The 20,677-nt window shown below is 37.2% G+C and overlaps 1 protein-coding gene across 2 annotated transcripts; it reads right to left on the bottom strand.

The window, feature by feature from the left end:
* Nucleotides 1-10,122: 10,122 nt before the first annotated feature.
* LOC104226867 (cold-responsive protein kinase 1-like) lies at nucleotides 10,123-17,838 on the bottom strand. Of its 2 annotated transcripts, XR_710953.2 has the most exons (8): nucleotides 17,635-17,838; nucleotides 16,694-16,856; nucleotides 15,314-15,426; nucleotides 14,922-15,132; nucleotides 14,605-14,839; nucleotides 13,142-13,292; nucleotides 11,740-12,117; nucleotides 10,123-10,251 (listed from the first exon to the last, which is right to left on the bottom strand). XR_710953.2 is itself a non-coding variant. In XM_009778959.2 (7 exons), the coding sequence occupies exons 2-7, from the start codon at nucleotides 16,764-16,766 to the stop codon at nucleotides 11,800-11,802; spliced, it is 1,101 nt and encodes a 366-aa protein (XP_009777261.1). In that variant the 5' UTR covers nucleotides 16,767-16,856; nucleotides 17,635-17,838; the 3' UTR covers nucleotides 11,375-11,799. The 2 variants fall into 2 exon arrangements, 1 of the variants encoding a protein (XP_009777261.1); XM_009778959.2 differs by lacking the exon at nucleotides 10,123-10,251 and having other exon boundaries at nucleotides 11,375-12,117.
* Nucleotides 17,839-20,677: the final 2,839 nt, after the last annotated feature.

Below are 20,677 nucleotides of genomic sequence, written 5' to 3'. Positions count from 1 at the left end.
ATAACTGTGTCACAGTATGAGTCGAGGTTTTTTGAGTTGGCTCGTCATGCCATTTGGATGGTTCTGATAGATCGTGAGAGGATCAGGAGATTTGAAGATGGCCTTAACTGTCATCTTCGTATTCTTATGACCCGAGAGAGGGTGTTGGGTGATACGTTTGAGGAGGTGGTTGATATCGCTCGCGATATTGAGACAGTTCGCCGTCAGGATCAAGAGGATAGGGAGGCCAAGAGGCCTCGAGGGTCTGGCAGTTACAGTGGTGCTCCTTCGAGGGGCCAGCTCTGGCATGGTAGAGGTCATTCTTTCAGGCCCGCTCAGTCAGCCCGTCCAGAGTATTGCGAGGCATCTTCGGGTCATGGTCATTATGGATCTCAGTGGGGCCAGTCATCACTCAGTGCCCTACCAGCCTAGAGCTCGTCACGTGCCCCATTAGTCAAGGGTTCTTCCATGCCAGGTCCTTCTACTGGTCATTCCAGTACCAGGGGTTCCCTTTAGTCCCCATCTCCAGCACCGGGTAGTTGTTATGAGTGCAGAGAGTTTGGACATATGAGGAGGCAGTGCCCTCGACTTCGTGATGATTAGCTTCAGCAGAGAGGTCAACCCTTGACTTCTGCTCCAGTTACTTCACCACCCGCCCAGCCAGCTAGGGGTGGGGGTCAGGCAACCAGGGGTCACCCTAGAGGGGGAGGTTAATCAGGCGGTGGCCAGGCTCGTTTTTATGCTATTCCAGGCAGGACATATGTTATTGCTTCAGATGCTGTCATTGCAGGTATTGTTTCAGTCTGCCACAGAGATACCTCTGTATTATTTGATCCCGGTTCCACCTATTCTTATGTGTCCTTGTATTTTGCTCATCATTTGGGTACGTCCCGAGAGTTTCTTGCTTTACCTGTTCATGTATCTACCCCGATGGGCGATACAATTATTGTAGACCGTGTGTACCGGTCATGTGTGGTGACTATTGGGGGTCTGGAGACCAGAGTGGATCTATTGCTATTGAGCATGGTGGATTTTGATGTCATTTTGGGCATGGATTGGTTATCTCTGTGTCGTGCTATTCTAGATTGTCATGCTAAGACAGTCACTTTGGCTATGGCAGGTGTATCACGGATCGAGTGGTGTGGTGTGACTCATTATGTTCCTAGTATAGTGATATCTTTCTTGAAGGCCCAGTGTATGGTTGGGAAGGGTTGCCTTTCATATTTAGCATTTGTGAGAGATGTGGGAGCTGAGACTCCTAGCATTGATTCTGTTCCAGTTGTGAGGGATTTTCCTGATGTGTTTCCTGCAGACCTACCAGGCATGCCACCATATAGGGATATTGATTTTGGTATTAACCCGGTACCGGGCACTCAGCCTATTTTTATTCTGTCGTATCATATGGCACCAGTAGAGTTGAAAGAATTGAAGGAGCAGCTTCAGGAACTCCTAGATAAGGGGTTCATTCGGCCTAGCGTGTCACCTTGGGGTGCGCCGGTTCTGTTTGTAAAGAAGAAGGATGGCACAATGAGAATGTGTATCGATTATAGGCAATTGAACAAGGTAACAATTAAGAACAAGCATCCCTTGCCTCGCATTGATGATTTATTTGACCAAATTCAGGGAGCGAGAGTGTTCTCCAAGATTGATCTCCGTTCGTGCTATCACCAGTTGAAGATCAGGGATTCAGATATTCTTAAGATTGCTTTCAGGACCAGATATGGTCATTATGAGTTTCTTGTCATGTCTTTCAGGCTGACCAATGCCCCAGCAGCGTTCATGCATTTGATAAACAGTGTATTTCGGCCTTATTTGGATTCATTTGTTATAGTATTCATTGATGATATTCTGGTGTATTCTCATAGTCAGGAGGAGCACGTGGAGCATTTGAGGGTTGTATTGCAGAGACTGAGGTAGGAGAAGTTTTATGTAAAGTTCTCGGAGTATGAATTTTGGCTTAGTTCAATGGCTTTCTTGGGACATGTGGTGTCCAGTAAGGGTATTCAGGTAGATCCAAAGAAGATAGAGGCGGTTCAGAGTTGGCCTAGACCGTCCTCAGCCACAGAGATTCATAGCTTTCTTGGGTTGGCAGGCTATTATAGCTGGTTTGTTCAGGGATTCTCATCTATCGCATCGCCGTTGACCAAGTTGACTCAGAAGGGTGCTCCATTTGTATGGTCGGACGAGTGTGAGGAGAGCTTTCAGAAGCTTAAGACAGTTTTGACCACAGCTCCAGTGTTGGTTTTGCCATCAGCTTCAGGTTCATATAACGTGTATTGTGATGCTTCGAGAGTTGGTATTGGTTGTGTATTGATGCAGGAGGGTAGAGTTATTGTTTATGCTTCTCGTCAGTTGAAGATCCATGAGAAAAACTACCATGTTCATGATTTGGAGTTGGCTGTCATAGTTCATGCATTGAAGATGTGGAGGCATTATTTGTATGGCGTATCTTGTGAGGTATTCACCGATCATCGTAGTCTTCAGCATTTGTTTAAGTAAAAGGATCTTAATTTGAGGCAGCAGAGATGGTTGGAGTTGCTTAAGTATTATAATATCACTATATTGTACCATCCGGGAAAGGCCAATGTGCCGGTCGATGCTTTGAGCCGAAAGGTAGTGAGCATGGGAAGTTTGACATATATTCTAGTTGGGGAGAGACCTCTTGCAGTTGATGTTCAGGCCTTGGCCAATCGGTTTGTGAGGTTGGATATTTCGGAGCCCAGTCAGGTGTTGGCTTGTGTGATTTCTCGGTCTTCCTTATATGATCGCATCAGAGGGCGCCAGTATGATGATCCATATTTGCTTGTCCTTAAGGACAAAGTTCAGCATGATGCTACAGATGTGACCATCAGTGATGATGGGGTGTTGAGGATGCAGGGCCGGATTTGTGTGCCCAATGTAGATAGGCTTAAAGAGTTGATTCTGGAGGAGGCCCATATCTCGCGGTATTCTATTCATCCGGGTGTCGTGAAGATGTACTAGGATTTGAGGCAGCACTATTGGTGGAGAAGAATGAAGAAAGATATTGTGGTATTTGTAGCTCGGTGTCTCAATTGTCAGTAGGTGAAATATGAGCATCAGAGACCGGGTGGCTTGCTTCAGCAGATGGTTATTCCTGAGTGGAAGTGGGAGAGGATCACTATGGACTTCGTTGTTGGACTTCCACGGACTTTGAAGAAGTTCGATGCTATTTAGGTGATTGTGGATTGGCTGACCAAGTCTGCGCACTTCATTCCTGTGTGTACTACTTATTCTTCAGAGCGGTTAGCAAAGTTATACATTCGGGAGATTGTTCGGCTGCATGGTGTTCCAGTTTCTATCATTTTAGATCGGGGTACTCAGTTTACATAGCAGTTTTGGAGAGCCGTGTAGAGAGAGTAGGGTACTCAGGTAGAGTTGAGCACAGCTTTTTATCCTTAGACGGGCAGTCCGAGCATACTATTCAGATATTGGAGGACATGTTGCGTGCTTGTGCTATAGATTTCAGAGGTTCATGGGATGAGTTTCTACCGCTTGCAGAGTTTGCCTACAACAACAGCTACCAGTCGAGTATTCAGATGGCTCCATATGAGGCTTTGTATGGGAGGCGGTGTAGATCTCCAGTTGGTTGATTTGATCCCGGTGAGGCTAGGCTATTGGGGACAGATTTGGTTCAGGATGCCTTAGAGAAGGTGAAGGTGATTCAGGAGAGGCTTCGTGCAGCGCAGTCGAGACAGAAGAGTTATGCGGACCGGAAGGTTCGAGATGTGTCCTACATGGTTGGCGAGAAGGTTCTGTTGAAGGTTTCACCCATGAAGGGTGTTATGAGATTTGGGAAGAAGGGAAAGTTGAGTCCGTGATTCATTGGGCCTTTTAAGGTGCTTCGGAGGATTGGGGAGGTGGCTTATGAGCTTGCTTTGCCACCCAGCTTGTCTAGCATGCATCCGGTATTTCATATTTCTATGCTTCGGAGGTATATTGGAGATTCGTCTCATGTTTTGGACTTCAGCACGGTTCAGTTGGATGATGATTTGACCTATGATGTGGAGCTAGTAGCTATTTTGGGTCGTCAGGTTCGGAAGTTGAGGTCAAGGATATTGCTTCAGTGAAACTGCAGGGAAAGGACGGCCCGTGGAGAAGACTACCTGGGAGACCGAGCGGGAGATGCGGAGAAGATATCCTCACCTATTTGAGGCTCCAGGTATGTTTCTTGACTCGTTCGAAGACGAATGTTTGTTTAAGTTGGGGAGGATGTGACGACCTGGCTAGTCATCTCGTGAGTTACCGCTCTATTTTCCCCATTTCTGCTTTATTATGCTTTGTTATCCGTGTTTTATATGATCGAGTTGAGTAGGTTGTGTTCGGAGTGAATTTGGTAAGAAATGAAACACTTAGTCTCTTTTAAGAAGGTTTAAGTTGGAAAAGTCAACCGGATGTTGACTTATATGTTAGAGAGCTTGGATGTGAGTTCCGATGGTTTGGTTAGTTTTGGGAGGTGATTTATGACTTAGGAGTGTGATCGTAATTGGTTCTGGAGGTCCGGTGTAGAATTAGGCTTGAATTGGCGAAGTTAGTATTTTGGCAATTTTCGGTTGGTAGGTGAGATTTTGATATGAGGGTCGGAATAGAATTCTGAGAGTTGATGTAGCTTCGTTATGTCATTTGTGATGTGTGTGCAAAATTTCAGGTCATTCAGACGTGGTTTGGTTAAGTTTTTGATCGAAAGCGTATTTCGGAAGTTTTTAGAAAAATTAGGCTTGAATTCAATGTGAATTGATGGATTTGGTGTTGTTTGAGGTGTTTTGATGATTGGAACAAGTTTGAATGAGGTTTTAAGATGTGTTGGTGCTTTTGGTTGAGGTCCCGTGATCTCGGGTGAGTTTCGGATGGTCAATCGGACCATTTTGGAGTTTGAAAGTTGCAGAAAAATTTGCCCAGCTGTTGCAGAGAATTATCTCTTCGCGTTCGCGAGCGGAGTCTCGCGTTTGCATAGAAGAATTTGAGGAAGGCTAGAATTAAGCCTTCGCGCTCGCAAGAGGTGCCTCGCGTTCGCGGAAGGCTAGGAGTTTGTGCTTCGCGTTCGCATGAGGTTGTCCGCGTTCGCGTATAAGGATTTGGGGTCCAGTGGAATTTTCTCTTCGCGTTCGCGTCAGGTGTCTCGCGTTCGCGAAGGTCAAGGTGGAGGAGGAATCTGGCGTGTCGCATTTGCGTAAGGTAAAAGTTGGTCAACGTAAATTTGTATTACGCGGACGCGAGAGGTTGACCGTGTTCGCGAAGAAGGAAGGGTCAGACCTGGGCAGAAAGTTTATAAGTTATTTCATCCGCGGTTTTTAAGCTCATTTACTCCATAATTGGTCTTTTTGAGAGATTTTTGAAGTAAATCGAAGAGGGATTCAAGGAAAAACGTTTGGAGGTAAGGATTTCGGACCAAAAACTCGAATCTATTGTGAAATCCACCTAGAAAATCATGAAACTTAAGCTAAAAATAGAAGAACTAGGGCTTGAGATTTTGAGCTTTTGAATTGGGATTTAGAGGACCATTTGGGGTCGGATTGGAGAACTTTTGATATGTATGAACTCGTGGGGTGATAAGGAATCTAACGGTGTAAAAATTTCTGAGTTTCGGGAAGTGGGCCCGGGGCTCGGGTTTTGCTAATTTCGGGATTTTTGATATTTTTTGATTGTTTTTGTTTGGGCTTTGTTCCCTTAGCATATTGTGGCGTATTTGTTCTGATTTTGGATAGATTCGACGCGCGTGGAGGCCGATTCGAGGGGCAAAGGCGTCGCGAGCTAGAGTTGTAGCCGGTTCGAGGTGAGTAATGATTGTAAATGATGTCCTGAGGGTTTGAAACCCCGGATTGCACATCGTAGTGCTATATTGAGGTGAGACACGCGCTGGATGATGAGCATGGGGTCTTTTACTACTGGGGATTGAGACTTGGTCTGTCCCGACTGATGATTTTACCGCGTATTTGACTGAAACTTATTTGTTATCATCATGATTTGGGCTAATTGTCATATTTGGGCTTCGTGCTAACTATTTGAACCCTTTGGAGATTTTTGACTGATTTTCCTCACTATACTTATTAAAAATCATATCCTCGGTCATGTTTCTATCTGTTTTAAACGATTCGAGTCGGTTTTATCATACTATTCCTAAATGAGAGGGATTTGTGGGCTGAGATCCCTATCTTCTATTATTGTGTCCGAGAGGCTGTGAGGTTAATGACTGAGAGAGGTTGAGAACCCAATGGTGAGTATTATATATGTTATGGATCGGGTTGCACGTCGCATTAATACTTATATGGATCGGGCTGCACACCGCAACAATATAGCGCTTGGGCTGTAGGAGCCCCTCCGGAGTCTGCACACCCCCAATGAGCGCAGTTGACTATCTATATGGATCGGGTTGCACGCCGCAGCGATGTACGGATCGGGTTGCACGCCGCAACGGTTATTCTGATTTCTGTTATTATGAGAGATATATGGGTCGAGAGCTGAGAATGAGCATTAAGTGATGAGAGTGAGCCCGGGGAGCTGATACTGTTATGAGTGATTGATACTGTATCTGACGGGCGGATTTCTACTTGTTATTTACCTGCTAAATTACTTGTTTTACCTTATTTAAAGAGATTTCACTTGATTTTTTCACTGATTTACTGCTTTACGTGTTTTTTACTACTTTGATATAGAAGTGTTTTGTGCCTTTACGTATTTTCATGCTTTCAGCCATTATTTATAATTTTTACTCACTGGGTCGGAGTATTCACATTACTCCCTGCACCGTGTGTGCAGATTCAGGCATCGCAGAGTCCGCTCCTGAGTGCTGATCTTCCCGTCCATGCAGTGTTTCGGAGATCACGAGGTAGCTGTTGGCATCCGCAGCCCCCGTGCCTCCCTTATCTTATCATTTTCATGTTCTTAGAACTATTGTATCGGGTTTAGTGATTAGTAGACTGTATCAGGATTTCTCTTAGTTGCTCATGGCTTGTGACACCCCGGTTTGGACTGTGTTGGGATGGCTTTTACTATTGTTATCGTTAATTCTGCAAATTATGGATATTATATTATGCTTTAGAACTGTTTATGATATTTAACTGTTTAAAAGAGGTGTTCTGTTTTGGTCTGACTGGCCTTGTCTTCACAAGAGGCGCCGTCACGACCGGATTCGGAAATTGTGTCGTGACACAAAAAAAAAAGTTAACTTAAATTTGATGACTTCATTTTGTTGTAGCGAATTAAAAAGAACAAAAATATAATTGAGTAAATCTCACTTGTTATAACTGACGTTGTTGCTATTACCGATACTGTATTTAATGAACCCGCTTGTATAAAATTTTGGATCCGCCATAGTTAACTAAAAGTAAATATTTTAACATGGCTAACTAAAACTTAATCTCTGATAAAATTAATATTATTTGTATGAATTTTTTTCTCTTTATATCATATATTGTAGAAGATCTTGTGGATTTTTCAGATTGTTCATTTGAAAAAATTATAACTCTTTTGAACGATTATGATACCTTCCAAAAATTAAAGTTCTTGATCAATGGAGGAAAAATATCACCATTTTTATTCAATAAGATACTGATGGATGTTGTGTCAGAATCCGCAATCACATTCACTTTCATATGCAGTTCTATTATAATGGCAAGTCAGCTGTTATAATAGGAACTCATAGGCTCATTTCGTTGCTTGGCATTTCGATCATGGTCATTCATAGATAGTTTCTATTATGTGCTTTAAGGCATTCCTATCCCCATTTTACCCCTTCCTCCAAAGTTGGAGTAATTAAAAAACTGAAATACTTCTAAGCTCTTCTCCTTTTTTTAAAAAAAAAAAATTGTAGATGAAAATATCTTCCAACATACACACAAACAATATGTCGAGTTCAATTATTATGGACGAAAATCTAAACTATTCTCAATCTAAAATTAATAAATACTAAATAACAAACCCCCTATAACTAAAATATCAGGGAATATACAATATATGTTATCAGCTCAGTAAATGCAATCAGAATCACCTATACTACCAGTCTGAAAGAAAACAAAAATGTTAAAAAAAAAAAAGGAAACAAAAGAACTAGCGGCACAAAACAGCAGTACCGAAGGATAAACCTTTGGAGCAAAAATAAGTTGCTGGAATTTTGTCAAGGAGCTTTGACAATGTCTTCCTATATCACTAATTTTGTAATTTCAATCCTCTAAAAACTTAGGTGCCATTTGTTTGAAATTTTCTAAAAATGAGTTTGCAAACTCAGTTTTTTAGAAAGTGTCTGATCTTTTTCGGAAGAAAAAATTTTTTTGTTTTTGAAGATTTTCAAACTCAGAATTTCAATTTCTTCAAAAACTCCAAAAACTTTTGAACGATTTTAAAAACTGAGTTTAGAAACCTTTAAAGAAAAAAGTTAACTTTCTCTAAGAAACACTTTTTTCAGAAACTAAAAAACTGAGTTTGCAAATTCAATTTTAGAAAATCTCAAACAAGTGTCAGTCACCAATGATGATTATCTTCTTCTTTTTTAGATAGGTAACTAAAAGAGTTTTATTGATGTAAAGAGGGGGCCAATTTTAAGAAAAAGTTAGATAGGAGCAATCTAAAAGATCACTTTACAGAGAGGTTAAAGAACTAAGAAACTCAGCCAACGCCTCCGACTCTAAAACATTTGACGAGGTTATGTTGCACCAAAAATTAAGCAAAAATATACATTTGTGCTTTAAATTAACTACATTGTCCTTTTTGTTATCAAAAACTCTAGCATTTCTCTCTCTTCATACGACCCACCAAACTACTGTTGGGATAGACTTTCGGATGTAACACGACGCTTTATGCATATCCTGTTTGTGCCATGAAAGGAGAAATCAACCGTGGTCCTAGGTAGGGGCGGCCCAAGGGTCAAGCCGCTAAAGCAAAGGCTTTAGGCCCCCAAATTTTGTTTTCTATTCGTATTTGTATTGAGATCCCGATTAATCTAGATTTGTACCGCGTAAGACCTAGTAAAAGAGAGAACACATTTTATCAGGATTTTTTTAACCACGAGACTTGAACCCAATATATCTAATTAAGGTAAGTTGGATCATATACATCTCACAACAATCTTTAAAGATAGGGTCTAAATATATTTGGCATTTTAAAATAAAAAAGTAAAATATTTTATAAAAGGTAAAGATAACTTTTAATTTAATATTGATGTAACCGTTTGAGCAAATGGAGAAAGAGAATCACTCCCCCTAAATCCTTGTCGCGAATATAAAACTTTTCATTATTTAAATTTTACGATTGACATCATTAGTGAGGTACCTATATTATTATTCTCCTTTTACATTTCTCACTAAAAACGTGTAATAAACTTTTATAATCTGTTTTTTGGTATCTTCAATAGTCAAAGTATTATTTTTTATCTTTCTCATCAGAAAACGGGTACTACATTCTTATATTCTCTTTCTTGGTTTCTGCAAAAAAAGCTTAAGTTTTCGATAAGTTATATTGTTCTCTTTAGAAAGAAAAGAGTTTTATTTTTTCTATAAAAAACAAGAGTTGAAGAGTACCGTTGAATAAAACTATATTGCGCATTCTTTTTTTTCCTTTTTTCCCTCTGGTTTCAAGCGTTTCAACAAGTATATTTGAACATAAAAAATTATTTCGATATCAAGTTATCAACTTCTTGAATCTGGTTCTATTGTCTAAGATCAACAATATCTTAGGAGAGATTAAATTATTTATAAAAGAAACTATTAACAACTTTACATCTTAAAAACCTAGAAAAACAGACTTCAACTAAAATTATAGATGGTTTTTTTTCTTCCTCTGAAAGGCCCCAGACTAAAAATTGGCTTTAGGCCACCAATCTTCTTGAGCCGACCCTGGTCCTAAGCATGCACCATTTGATACCAACATGACACAAAATAAAATGCCAAATCTGACTAGTGAAGCTGCAATGCAGAAATAAGTGGTTCACAGCTTCCCAATCCCTTCGGCATAGCGAGCAACAATGATGATTATATAGGGATCACTTGAGTGATTGTGAAGGGTACAGAACTCTGTTGACTAGTTCTGCATTCAGACGACTTCAATTTTGAACGCATGCTTGCATCAGAATCTTGGAAGAAACCAGGGGGTGTAAGTTCTTTCTCATTTAGCTGGATATTTCTTGAGAGCATCTCAATAACCTGGCTCATCGTCGGTCTTCTGTTTGCATTTGCTTGGATGCAAAAGAGAGATACCTTGATGTACCTTACGACTTCTTTTTCGAGAAATCATCCAATTCTTGAGAGATGATGAATAGGCTTCCTGTTAGGACGAAATAACTTACCTTTAGGATGTGTTGGGCGTTAAGGAAAATATTTTTCGGAAAATGTTTTTCAACTTTCCCATATGTGGTGGGTTTAAATATTTTGGAAAACATTTTCCTTATCAACACATTTTCCTCCGATTGGAGGAAAATGTTTTCCTTATCAAGACAAGGGAAAACATTTTTCAAAACTCCTTCTCAACCTTCTCCACCTTATTCTCCACCCTCACCAACCTACCCCACACCCACCCACATAACCCTATCCAATGCCTACCCACCTCACCCCTCTCACTAAAAAGGTTTTTTTTTTTCAAATTTTAGTTTTTTTTCTGTCCCCACCCCCCGCAAAAAATATTTATTTTACTTTTTTTATTGTAATTTCAATTTTCTATTTTTTCGTTTTTCTGCAACACCCACTCCCCCTCCCCCTCCCCCACCCAATTGCCCCCACCCCCGCACAAAAAAAAATTATTTTGTAATTTTTAAATATCTATTTTTTTTTTTGCAATAATTTACCCATCCCCACCCCACCCCCACCCCACCCTACATAATTTTTTTTTTACTTTCTTTTTTTCAAATTTCTATTTTTTTCGTTTTTCTGCACACACACACACACCTCCGGTATTTTTTATTTTATTTTATATATTTTTCATCTTTCGGTTTGCATATTCGAAATTTTACAAGTTCCAAGGTTATGAGTTCGGAGGTTTATGTGTTTGGAAGTTTACGAGTTTAGAAATTATAAAGTTTACAAGTTCAAAATTTCGCGGTTTCAAAAGTTTTGCGGTTCAAAAGTTTATAAAATTTGAGGGTTCAGAAGGTTGTTGGTTCGAAAGTTTATGGTTTCATATTTATTGTATCTAAATTATTTATGAGTACTCTTGAGAAGCTATTTTCCTTAACTTGCGTACCAAACACCGGAAAATGAATAAGATTACTGCTTGTTTTCCAAAAAAATATTTTCTTGGAAAACATTTTCCGTTATACCAAACACACCCTTAGTACTCTCTTTCATTTATAAAAAAATAGCTTTGAATGTATAAGAAGATTAATAACCGCTAGGACACATATATATAGAGAGAGGGAGGAGAGAAGGAAAAAGAGGATGAAAGAAAACAAAAAGGTCAAAAAAAGGAAACAAAATAACTAGCGGCACAGAACAGCAGTACCGAAGGATAAACCTTTGGAGCAAAAATAAAATACACGAGTTGCTGCAATTTTGTCAAGGAGCTTTGACAATGTCTTCCTATATCACTAATATTGTAATGTCAATCTTCTGAAAACTTAGGTGGCATTTGTTTATTTTCTATTGAGTTTGCAAACTCGGTTTTTGAATTTTTTGAAAAAGTGTGATAAAAAAAAAATCTCTGAATTTCAAACTGAGTTAAACCTTTAAACAATAATTTACTCTTAGAGACACTTTTTTCAGAAACTAAAAAAAACTGATTTTGCAAATTTAATTTTAGAAAATCTCAAACAAACGTCACCTTAAGCCACAAGCAATCTCCCAGGAAGAATGATGCTCAAGTGCCATTCACCAATGATGATTATCTAGGGGTCACCTGAGTGATTGCGAAGGTTACAGAACTCTGTTGACTAGTACTGCATTCAGACGACTTCAATTTTGAACGCATGCTTGCATCAGAATCTTGGAAGAAACCAGGTGGTGTAAGTTCTTTCTCATTTAGCTGGATATTTCTTGAAAGCATCTCAATAACCTGGCTCATCATCGGTCTTCTGTTTGCATTTGCTTGGGTGCAAAAGAGAGCTACCTTAATGTACCTGACGACTTCTTTTTCGAGGAAATCATCCAATTCAGCATCTACCAGCTCCAATAGCTTTCTGTCCTCATAGAGCTGCCAGGCCTGATGCAGTAAATTGTACTTTGGTTACTTTGATCACTTGGTATGGAGCAAAAAGGGGAAGGGGAAAAATGCATTTACAAATAGCTTATAGGCTGTAGGTTGCTAACTATTTAGCCATAAATTTGTGAGATTCAGCTAACTAAACTGAATAAATCAATCCATTTTGGAGTTCATCTTACTGTTGCGACATCTTCTTTTTGAATAACTGGCTAGTCAATAAGTCTGGAAATAACAATTGCATCATAAGACTAGCCAATGAAAGGGAGATTGGAAAAGCAAAGTTTAGCAAACAAGTATCAGTTGACTTCTTTGAAAAAAATATTTGAGCAAGGAGTCCGCTTTCACAGCCTTACTTTACCCTCCCCCTTCTGCCCCAACCAACATAATTCTAGAAAGGGAAAACTCACAATTTCTGAACAATGACAAATTGATAATACTAACATCCATTTAGATATTTGGATCTCTTTACCCCAGAAAATATGAATTCGGTTAGTGAATACAAACTCCTATAGAGAATAAGGCACTAGCTCCTTGTACCCAATGAATACCTTATTGGATCAGTTCATGCTTGGAATAGTCTTTCTGATGACACACTCAGAAAAGAAAAGGAAGTCTCAGAATCTCCGTTGCTTTCCTTTCACTCACACCGTTGTCTTTAATAAATCATTTTTTCCATTCAGAGAAACAGTACTTTTTATCCACTTCTTATCAGTTAGATTGTATAATTATCAATACTCGTATAACTCTGCGAGAAGTAAAAGCTTAATCATATAATAACTAGAGATGGATTCACTTATGTTCTTTTATTTATTTTACCAGACCTCTACTCAATTTGACTTCATATAGTGCATTCATCTCAAAATGTCCTTGCGGTGTTCAGAGATTTTCATTAACATGAACCAGAATAAATGGTTATTAGTTGGAAATACAAGATGAATCATGCAACAGATTCTAGATGCGACACCCAGGAAATGAATGCCATTAGTTTTAAATAAATAAAGGAACTTAGAAAAATCTGACCCACCCATCCGAGAAGTGACTTCTTATCCCCTCGCCAAATACTGCTGCTGCTGCTCCTGCCACTAATTGTTTCCAGTATTAGGACCCCAAAACTGTAAACATCAGCCTTCATTGTTAATTGTCCGCCTAATACATATTCGGGAGCCAGGTAGCCACTGCTTGGAAGAGCGAAAAGGTCTAGAAGTCAGAAACTCGCCTCCAACAAATATATTGGAGATCTATAATCTTAAAACAGATCTTCATTCTTCAGGAAATTGAAAATGCTTGAATCAATATATTCATACAACTGTTTACAAATGATTCTAAAGAGCTAGAAAAGAAATAATCAGTTTATGTTTTTATTAAGGCATCCTTTTTGCATTTGTCAACTATATATAAATCATATTTTTTGTTTGCATGCCTTATCGCTTTCTTTAGAATAGCAGTAGTTAAATGTGTCAAACACATCCTATTAAGGCTAAAGACTTTATTCTAGGGAAAGCATATACAAACTTTTAAAATAACTAAAGGAATGGCTTTATTTGACTTATGAAAGAAAGTTTAAAATTTATCATCAGAAGGACTATGACTTTCTTGCTTTTCAATGTTATGACCCTATTTGATATAACCACCTCTAAATGTTTAATCGGATATAAAGACACTTACTTTTATAAGTTCATGAGACAACAGCATAAATATTCAACAATCTAATAAGGTGGATATATTACAACAATGTAAATATGTTCCACTGAATTCTTTTTAGGACTGCAGGACAGAAAAAAGAAGATGCATCGACTTCTCAATTAATCATATAGTAATAATGAACTATATGTGTACTAAGAGATATAAGAGTAAATGCAAAGCACAAAGTAGTTAAGTATTTAATGCACACGTTTTTACCAACATTCTTTTTTACTTAATGAAATACAAACTAATCATCTGCAGTGATGAATCAAACTAACAATACCTCAATCTCAAGCAAATTTTTAATGACTCCTCCATATTCATATGGTTCTAATTCATGCTCATTCACTCAGTGAATTGATCATTAGGCATAGTAGGGCCACATATTGCTTCCAAGCCTAAGCAACCTAGTTTTTTCAGTTTTTGGTTCTATCTATAGAAGTGTTTCATAGTCTCATAGACTAAAGTTCTCAAGAAGCACATACTTGACTCTTCACCCAAGACAAACAGCCACCACAAAAAAGTAGCTATCACAAAACCGATAAAAGAAAAAAGATGGACAAAGGACCCTAGTTATATGAATGGCACCTGTAAAAGCTTCATTTCTACCTTTTTACTTCATGGCATTCATTTCCAGCATTGTTTTTCCACTCCTTTTTAATTTACTTAGAGTTAAAGAAACCCACATCATCTCATGATATCTTTACAACTAATTACACCCTAAAACAAACGAAGCCATAAGGTCCTACTTTCAGCCACGCAAAACATAGAGGGGTTCGACAAAAAATTCAGAGGAAGACATACGTTGTTCCCGCTATTTTCGTGCTGATATGGGTGATATTATCTGGGAAAAGCTTGGCAAGCCCAAAATCTCCAATTTTTGGCGTATAATCCTTGTCAAGTAGAATATTACTAGCTTTTATGTCCCTGTGCACGATATGTGGCACTAGTTCTTCATGTAGATATGCAAGACCTTGAGCAGTACCCAAGCAAATAGCAGCCCTTTTGTCCCATTCCAACTTAATGCTAATCCTGGAACCTGCAAAGAAAACGCCACTATCAGTAGCCCATTCCATAACTCTGACGTTAATCTTTTACTTCACCAGAAGCTCTGCAATTACCAAACAGTGCTTGATCAAGGCTTCTATTTACTAAATATTCATAGACCAAAATCCGGTTATTTCCATCAGCACAACATCCAATTATCTCAACTAGATTTGGATGTCTGACATTTGATATGGTCTCAATTTCAGTCAAAAACTCCCGCAAACCCTGCTTTGATTCCGCTGCAAGTGTCTTCACAGCAATTTCTTTTCCATTTTTTAGAGTTCCCTACAAATTGCACAGGAGTTGATAACCAGCAACAAGAACCATATCAATGTAATTAAAGACAACGAAATTTGTTAGTATTTACTAAAGTCTTACCTCGGAAGCAAAGACAATTGCCGTATTATACAATTATTTTTAAAGAGGGAGACAATCATGAAAATCAAATGGCAGAATAGAGCTGTACCTTGTATACTGTGCCAAAACCGCCTCGCCCTATTTTATTAGTTTGATGGAAGTTGTTGGTTGCTATTCTTAATTCACTAAAGGAAAAATTCTTTGTGCTTGCAACGGCGCGGTCTGCCAAAAATAAAAGATATGTATGGTATATGAAAATGGAGAATAGAGGCTAACTATCTTATTTGTTGTGCATAAAATGAGGTAATAAGAAATTATTTAAGGCATCAAATTAGGACCAAGAATACAATGTAAGGCATCAAATCTTCCTGTGAGAGTTAGAATCATCAGATGTTTTTATGCGGCTTCCCGAGAAAACGGACAAAATGGAACTTGCCATCCTCTAAAGAATGTGATCACTAATGAATCTTCACACTACTCCATAAAGTGAACTTGTTTATCATAATAAATAACATAAATGTAACACACTTGACCAACTATCTAATAGATAAGACACTTGTAACACACTTGGATAATTGGCTCTTATCCTTAACCAAATCGAACATATTTTAGCAAGCCATTAGCAGGTACATTCAGAACTCTATTCTCGATCCTTACATTGAACCTTCCAATTAATTGCCTTTGGTGTTCTTCCATACTGCAGGATGCTCGTCTTGGATTTACTTAAGACAAGCTCTAGTAAAGACACTCAAAGCAATCCAGCAGACAATTCTTTTGCATTAACGTCACTTATGCCTAAGTTGAAAATCGTCTAGAACTAAGATTGCTCGGGGTTGGATAATCTATCAAATGCTGATTAAGTGTGGATGATATGTGCAATGCATCTAAAAAGTATTAAAGATGATTTGTGATACAGTTGTGAGCATTTTGTATCATTTCCTCGTCACTTCACCCTCAACCCATCTGACATATACACGCATACCACAATATTGATTCACTTTCATATGTCTTGAAAACTTGCATATCTACTCAATCACAGTGTCTTTTTTGTTTTTTTGATTGGTAAGTTTCTCATTCCAGTGTCCTTTCTTCTTAATCTATCCACACTTATTTTTTTTTATTTTTTTTTATTTGTACCGGGTGTCCGAGTCTCTAAGAGCCCCAACTAATCCCGGGGTGCACAGGCCCTCGGCAAGGAGTTTCCCGCAAGTGCACCACGGTTAATCTATCCACACTTATACCTTCTTTCAAGTTTGTTTAATACATAAATCAAGTTAACCTGTGAAGTTTTGTGACTAGGAAGTTCAGAATAGGGTCAGCCAGAGTGTCATGCCAAGCACATAAAGTTGCAAACAAGTCCTCCAAACAACAACAACAACAACAACAACCCAGTATAATCCCACAAGTGGGGCAAACAAGTCCTCCAAACAACCAAATAAACCAGAAAACAACTCATCAGCTACTATCCCAACTTAAAATAGGCACTAACCTTCTGTATCTCTTGTATCATGATGAACAAGATCACCACCCTTTTTTCGGGCACCAAAAAGGCAACAACTCATGTCAATTTGCGTTTTGCGTGACAAATATTCTAATCAATTGATAGTGCCTCTAGATGAGTAAATTACATGTTAGCCTTCACCATGGATACCCTGTAAAACAAAGAAAAGGTTTTCCTCCTTCAGCTTGTTAAACTTATTATCAAAGCAAAACATTTCTTGCTCGGATGGAAAATTCCTGCCCCAACTAAATGTACTATAAAAATTCTATAAAACTTAAGAAATGATCAACATATATTCAGTAAAAGTCAATATGGTATATTCCCAGCCGAGTCAAAAAACATTAGGTTATTTCTTTCCATCTGTCTAAGCCTTAGCAGATGTCTGGTGCTGGTGGAAGGTAATAGGTTCATGGTACCTGTGGAGTTAGTCGAGGTGCGCACAAGCTGCCCGGCATGGTTATTTTAAAAAAAACGAAGTCAATATGGGTAAGCACAAATATTGTTTTCATTTTGCATTAAGATCTCACTAAATTTGCAAGAGGTTGAAAGCGTTATTCTTTGCCTATGAATTAAGGTTTGCCCACATATTTTCTATAATAAATAAATAAAGCAAAAAGTCAAAAAGGCAAGGAATTTGATAGCTCGATGCCTTAAATTTACTAAAAATGTAGTAATTTAGCTCCTTCCCTACAAATTCACTCTTTGGATACAGCTGAATTAAGGTCGCTTACATATATTCTTTTCAAAGAAAAAAAAATGAGCAAAAAAGTCAAAAGGCAAATGAATTTGATAGCTTGATTCGTTAAACTTCCTATAGTTTTAGCTCCATCACTAAAAACCAAAAATGGTAAATAATCAATTCCAAGTAAAATAAGAAACCTAATAATAATAATCAATAGTAATAATCATAATTCATAATTATTGCGTACCTTAAATTGGAAGGCCAGAGGGAAAGAAGAATATGAAAAATTATAGTATATGGTGGAAAATAAAGGAGAATCTTGTGAAAGAAAAGTAGAGAATTCACAGAAGGAGCTTTGTTGGAATAGGTGGTGGGCCGGCGGAGAAGAAGAAGAAGGAGATGAAGAGTCATAGTTAGGCTGTGTGAATGACTTTTTAATCAGCGCGTTCTCACGTTAAAGGAAAATTTTGAGGCTTTGACACTCTGAAGCTCGAAAGCGACTCTGTCTGCTTTCTGCTTTTTGCCACCTTTCACTCATACGCTGTTTCTTCAACCACTCATCTTTCGGACGGCATTTATCCTAATATAACTTACTTTGGGGTCAAACTAGTATACGATTTATACCTATATAAATTATATTAGTATAAGTTATGCTCCAATTGTTATTTATTCATTGTTTGGTATGTCGTATTAAGAATGATAATTGCATAATTTTTAAGAAGAAGGTATAAGTTATACCGGTGCTAATTACCCCACCTTCTATAAGGTATAAGTTATCCCGGTGTTAAAATTAATACCGGGATAACTTATACCTGGTTTGCTAACCAAACAGAGTATTAAGGTGATATTAAATTTTTATAACACTCTTATATCTTCTTATACCTCATACCAAACGACATCAAAGTAAATATTTTAACATGGCTAACTAAGACTTAGAGCCCGTTTGAACATAAGAATTTTTTTACTTTTTTCCGAAAAAAATTCACTTTTTTTAAAATCAGTATTTGGCCATAAAAAATTTTATTTTTCACTTGAAGATGAATTATAAAAAAAATCGCAAAATTAAAAACCTCCAAAACGTTGTTTTTCAAAATTTTCACTCAAATCACGCACAAAACTTCAAAAACAACTCAAAATTTTATTCATGTCAAAACACAACTCTAATTTTCAAATATCATTTTCACTTGAAAAAATTTTTACTTTCTTTTTGGAATTTTATTTGGACATAGGAATTGTAAAATTCCAATAAAAAGTGAAACTTTTTTTCCAAGTTAAAATGGTATTTGAAAATTATTTGAGTTGTGTTTGTATAATTTTAGATTATTTTTGAAACTTTGTGAGTGGTCTGAGTGAAAATTTTGAAAATAGCCTTTTGGAGTTTTTCAAATTTTTGAAAAATTCCAAAATTCATTTTCAAGTGAAAATTGAAAATTTTATGGCCAAACATTGATTTCGAAAAATTGTGAAATTTTTTGGAAAAAAAATTTTAAAAAAAAAAGTTATGTCCAAATGGGCTCTTAATCTCTATTAAAATTAATATTATTTTCTTTGTATCATATATTTTAGAAGATCTTGTGGATTTTTCAAATTGTTCATTTGAAAAAACTATAATTCTTGTTATTGGATAATTATGATACTTTCCAAAAATTGAAGTTAATGTGCTTTAGGCATTTCTATCTCTATTTTACCCCTTCCTCCAAAGTTGGAATAATTAAACAACTGAAAAACTTCTAACCTCTTCTCCTTTTTAAAAAAATAATAATTGTAGATGACAATATCTTCCAACATACACACAAACCAAAAAAAAAAAAAAAAAAGAAGAAGAGGAGAAAACGATGGCTTGAAATTACAATAATCCTGTACCATTTTAAAATAGAAATACAATTTGTTATATAATTGAGCATTCTAGTTAGGGTTGTTAAAATTAGTCAAACTATGCTTCGATCAACCTCATCAAATTTGATCAGTTAGGTAAGTGATACTATTAAGAGTAGGTAACAATAAGCTAAACTCAAATTAACCCGTCAATATCTTGACTTTAAATAGCTAAAATAGTTCATTCCAGCAATTTGATTATCAACCTGTTACTTGATGACAAAATTAAAATAACTATAGAAGTAGTACAATTCTTCAGTTTAAATAAAGGATAAAAGAAATGGATATAGAATATTTTCTTAAGGCTAGAAAACAACACGGACCTCATCATTTAAGGGCAAATATCACTTTTACCTATTTACATGTAATAGCCGCAAAAATATAGTATAAAATTTTGAAAGGAGCTATACAATCTTCCCATTATTTAACATTCGATTTTGGGCCGATTTTGACTTTGACATTCACAAGATGACATAAGAACTCCTTAAAATATTCAATGCATCTGTTTAATTGAGACCGCTTCATTTATTTTATTAGTTGTTAGTTAAAGTCTCAAAATTAGAATTTCATCATCTTTAAACATAAAGATAGCGATGTACTTATTTTCCATACGAATTGGTTGACCATTCTAGAATGTCAAAGTAAAACTTCCAAAATCAAAGGAGATAGTCAAAACATTAGCCTATTTTAATAAAATCGTATAATGGACCAACATCAACTTATAGTTTTTCTTAATTTTATGTAAATGTTTTATATTTATCATACTGTCTGAATTTTTTAACCAAGTTACACAAACCTCAAGTGCGATTAGTCACTAGTATAAATAAGGGCATGTTATAAATATATTATATTATGGATGTTCATTTAGTACTCCGTTGTAAATAAGCTTCCTGAAGAAGCTTATCCATATGGGACTCCACCGTAAATATGTTTATCTATTTAAGTACTCTATTGGAAATAAGCTTCCTGAAGAAGCTTATCACTTCGATACCCGGTTATGGATAAACATTACCCCCGGTAGAAGATTATCCATACCGGGTATAATAAGCTTATCCTTTCAGTACCCAGTTATGGATAAACATTACCCCCGGTAGAAGATTATCCATATCGGGTATAATAAGCTTATCCTTTCAGTACTCCGTTATGGATAAACATTGCTCTCAGTAGAAGATTATCCATATCTGGTATAGTAGCAGCTTACACAACAGCTTCCTTTCTTCTATAAATAGAAGAGATTTCAGTTCATTATGTACATCAGTTTGAATTCGAATAATATATCAGTTTCTCTCTATACTTGTCTTTACTTTATAGTCTTTATTTTATAACACGTTATCAGCACGAGACTCTGCCATCTCGAGCAAATATTTTGAAAGTATCTGAGGTAAGAACTTTCTTTTCCTAAATAATGTCAAATC

Source organism: Nicotiana sylvestris, chromosome 2, assembly GCF_000393655.2.
Source record: "Nicotiana sylvestris chromosome 2, ASM39365v2, whole genome shotgun sequence".
NCBI lineage: Eukaryota > Viridiplantae > Streptophyta > Magnoliopsida > Solanales > Solanaceae > Nicotiana > Nicotiana sylvestris.
This window is presented reverse-complemented; position numbering and strand designations above follow the sequence as displayed.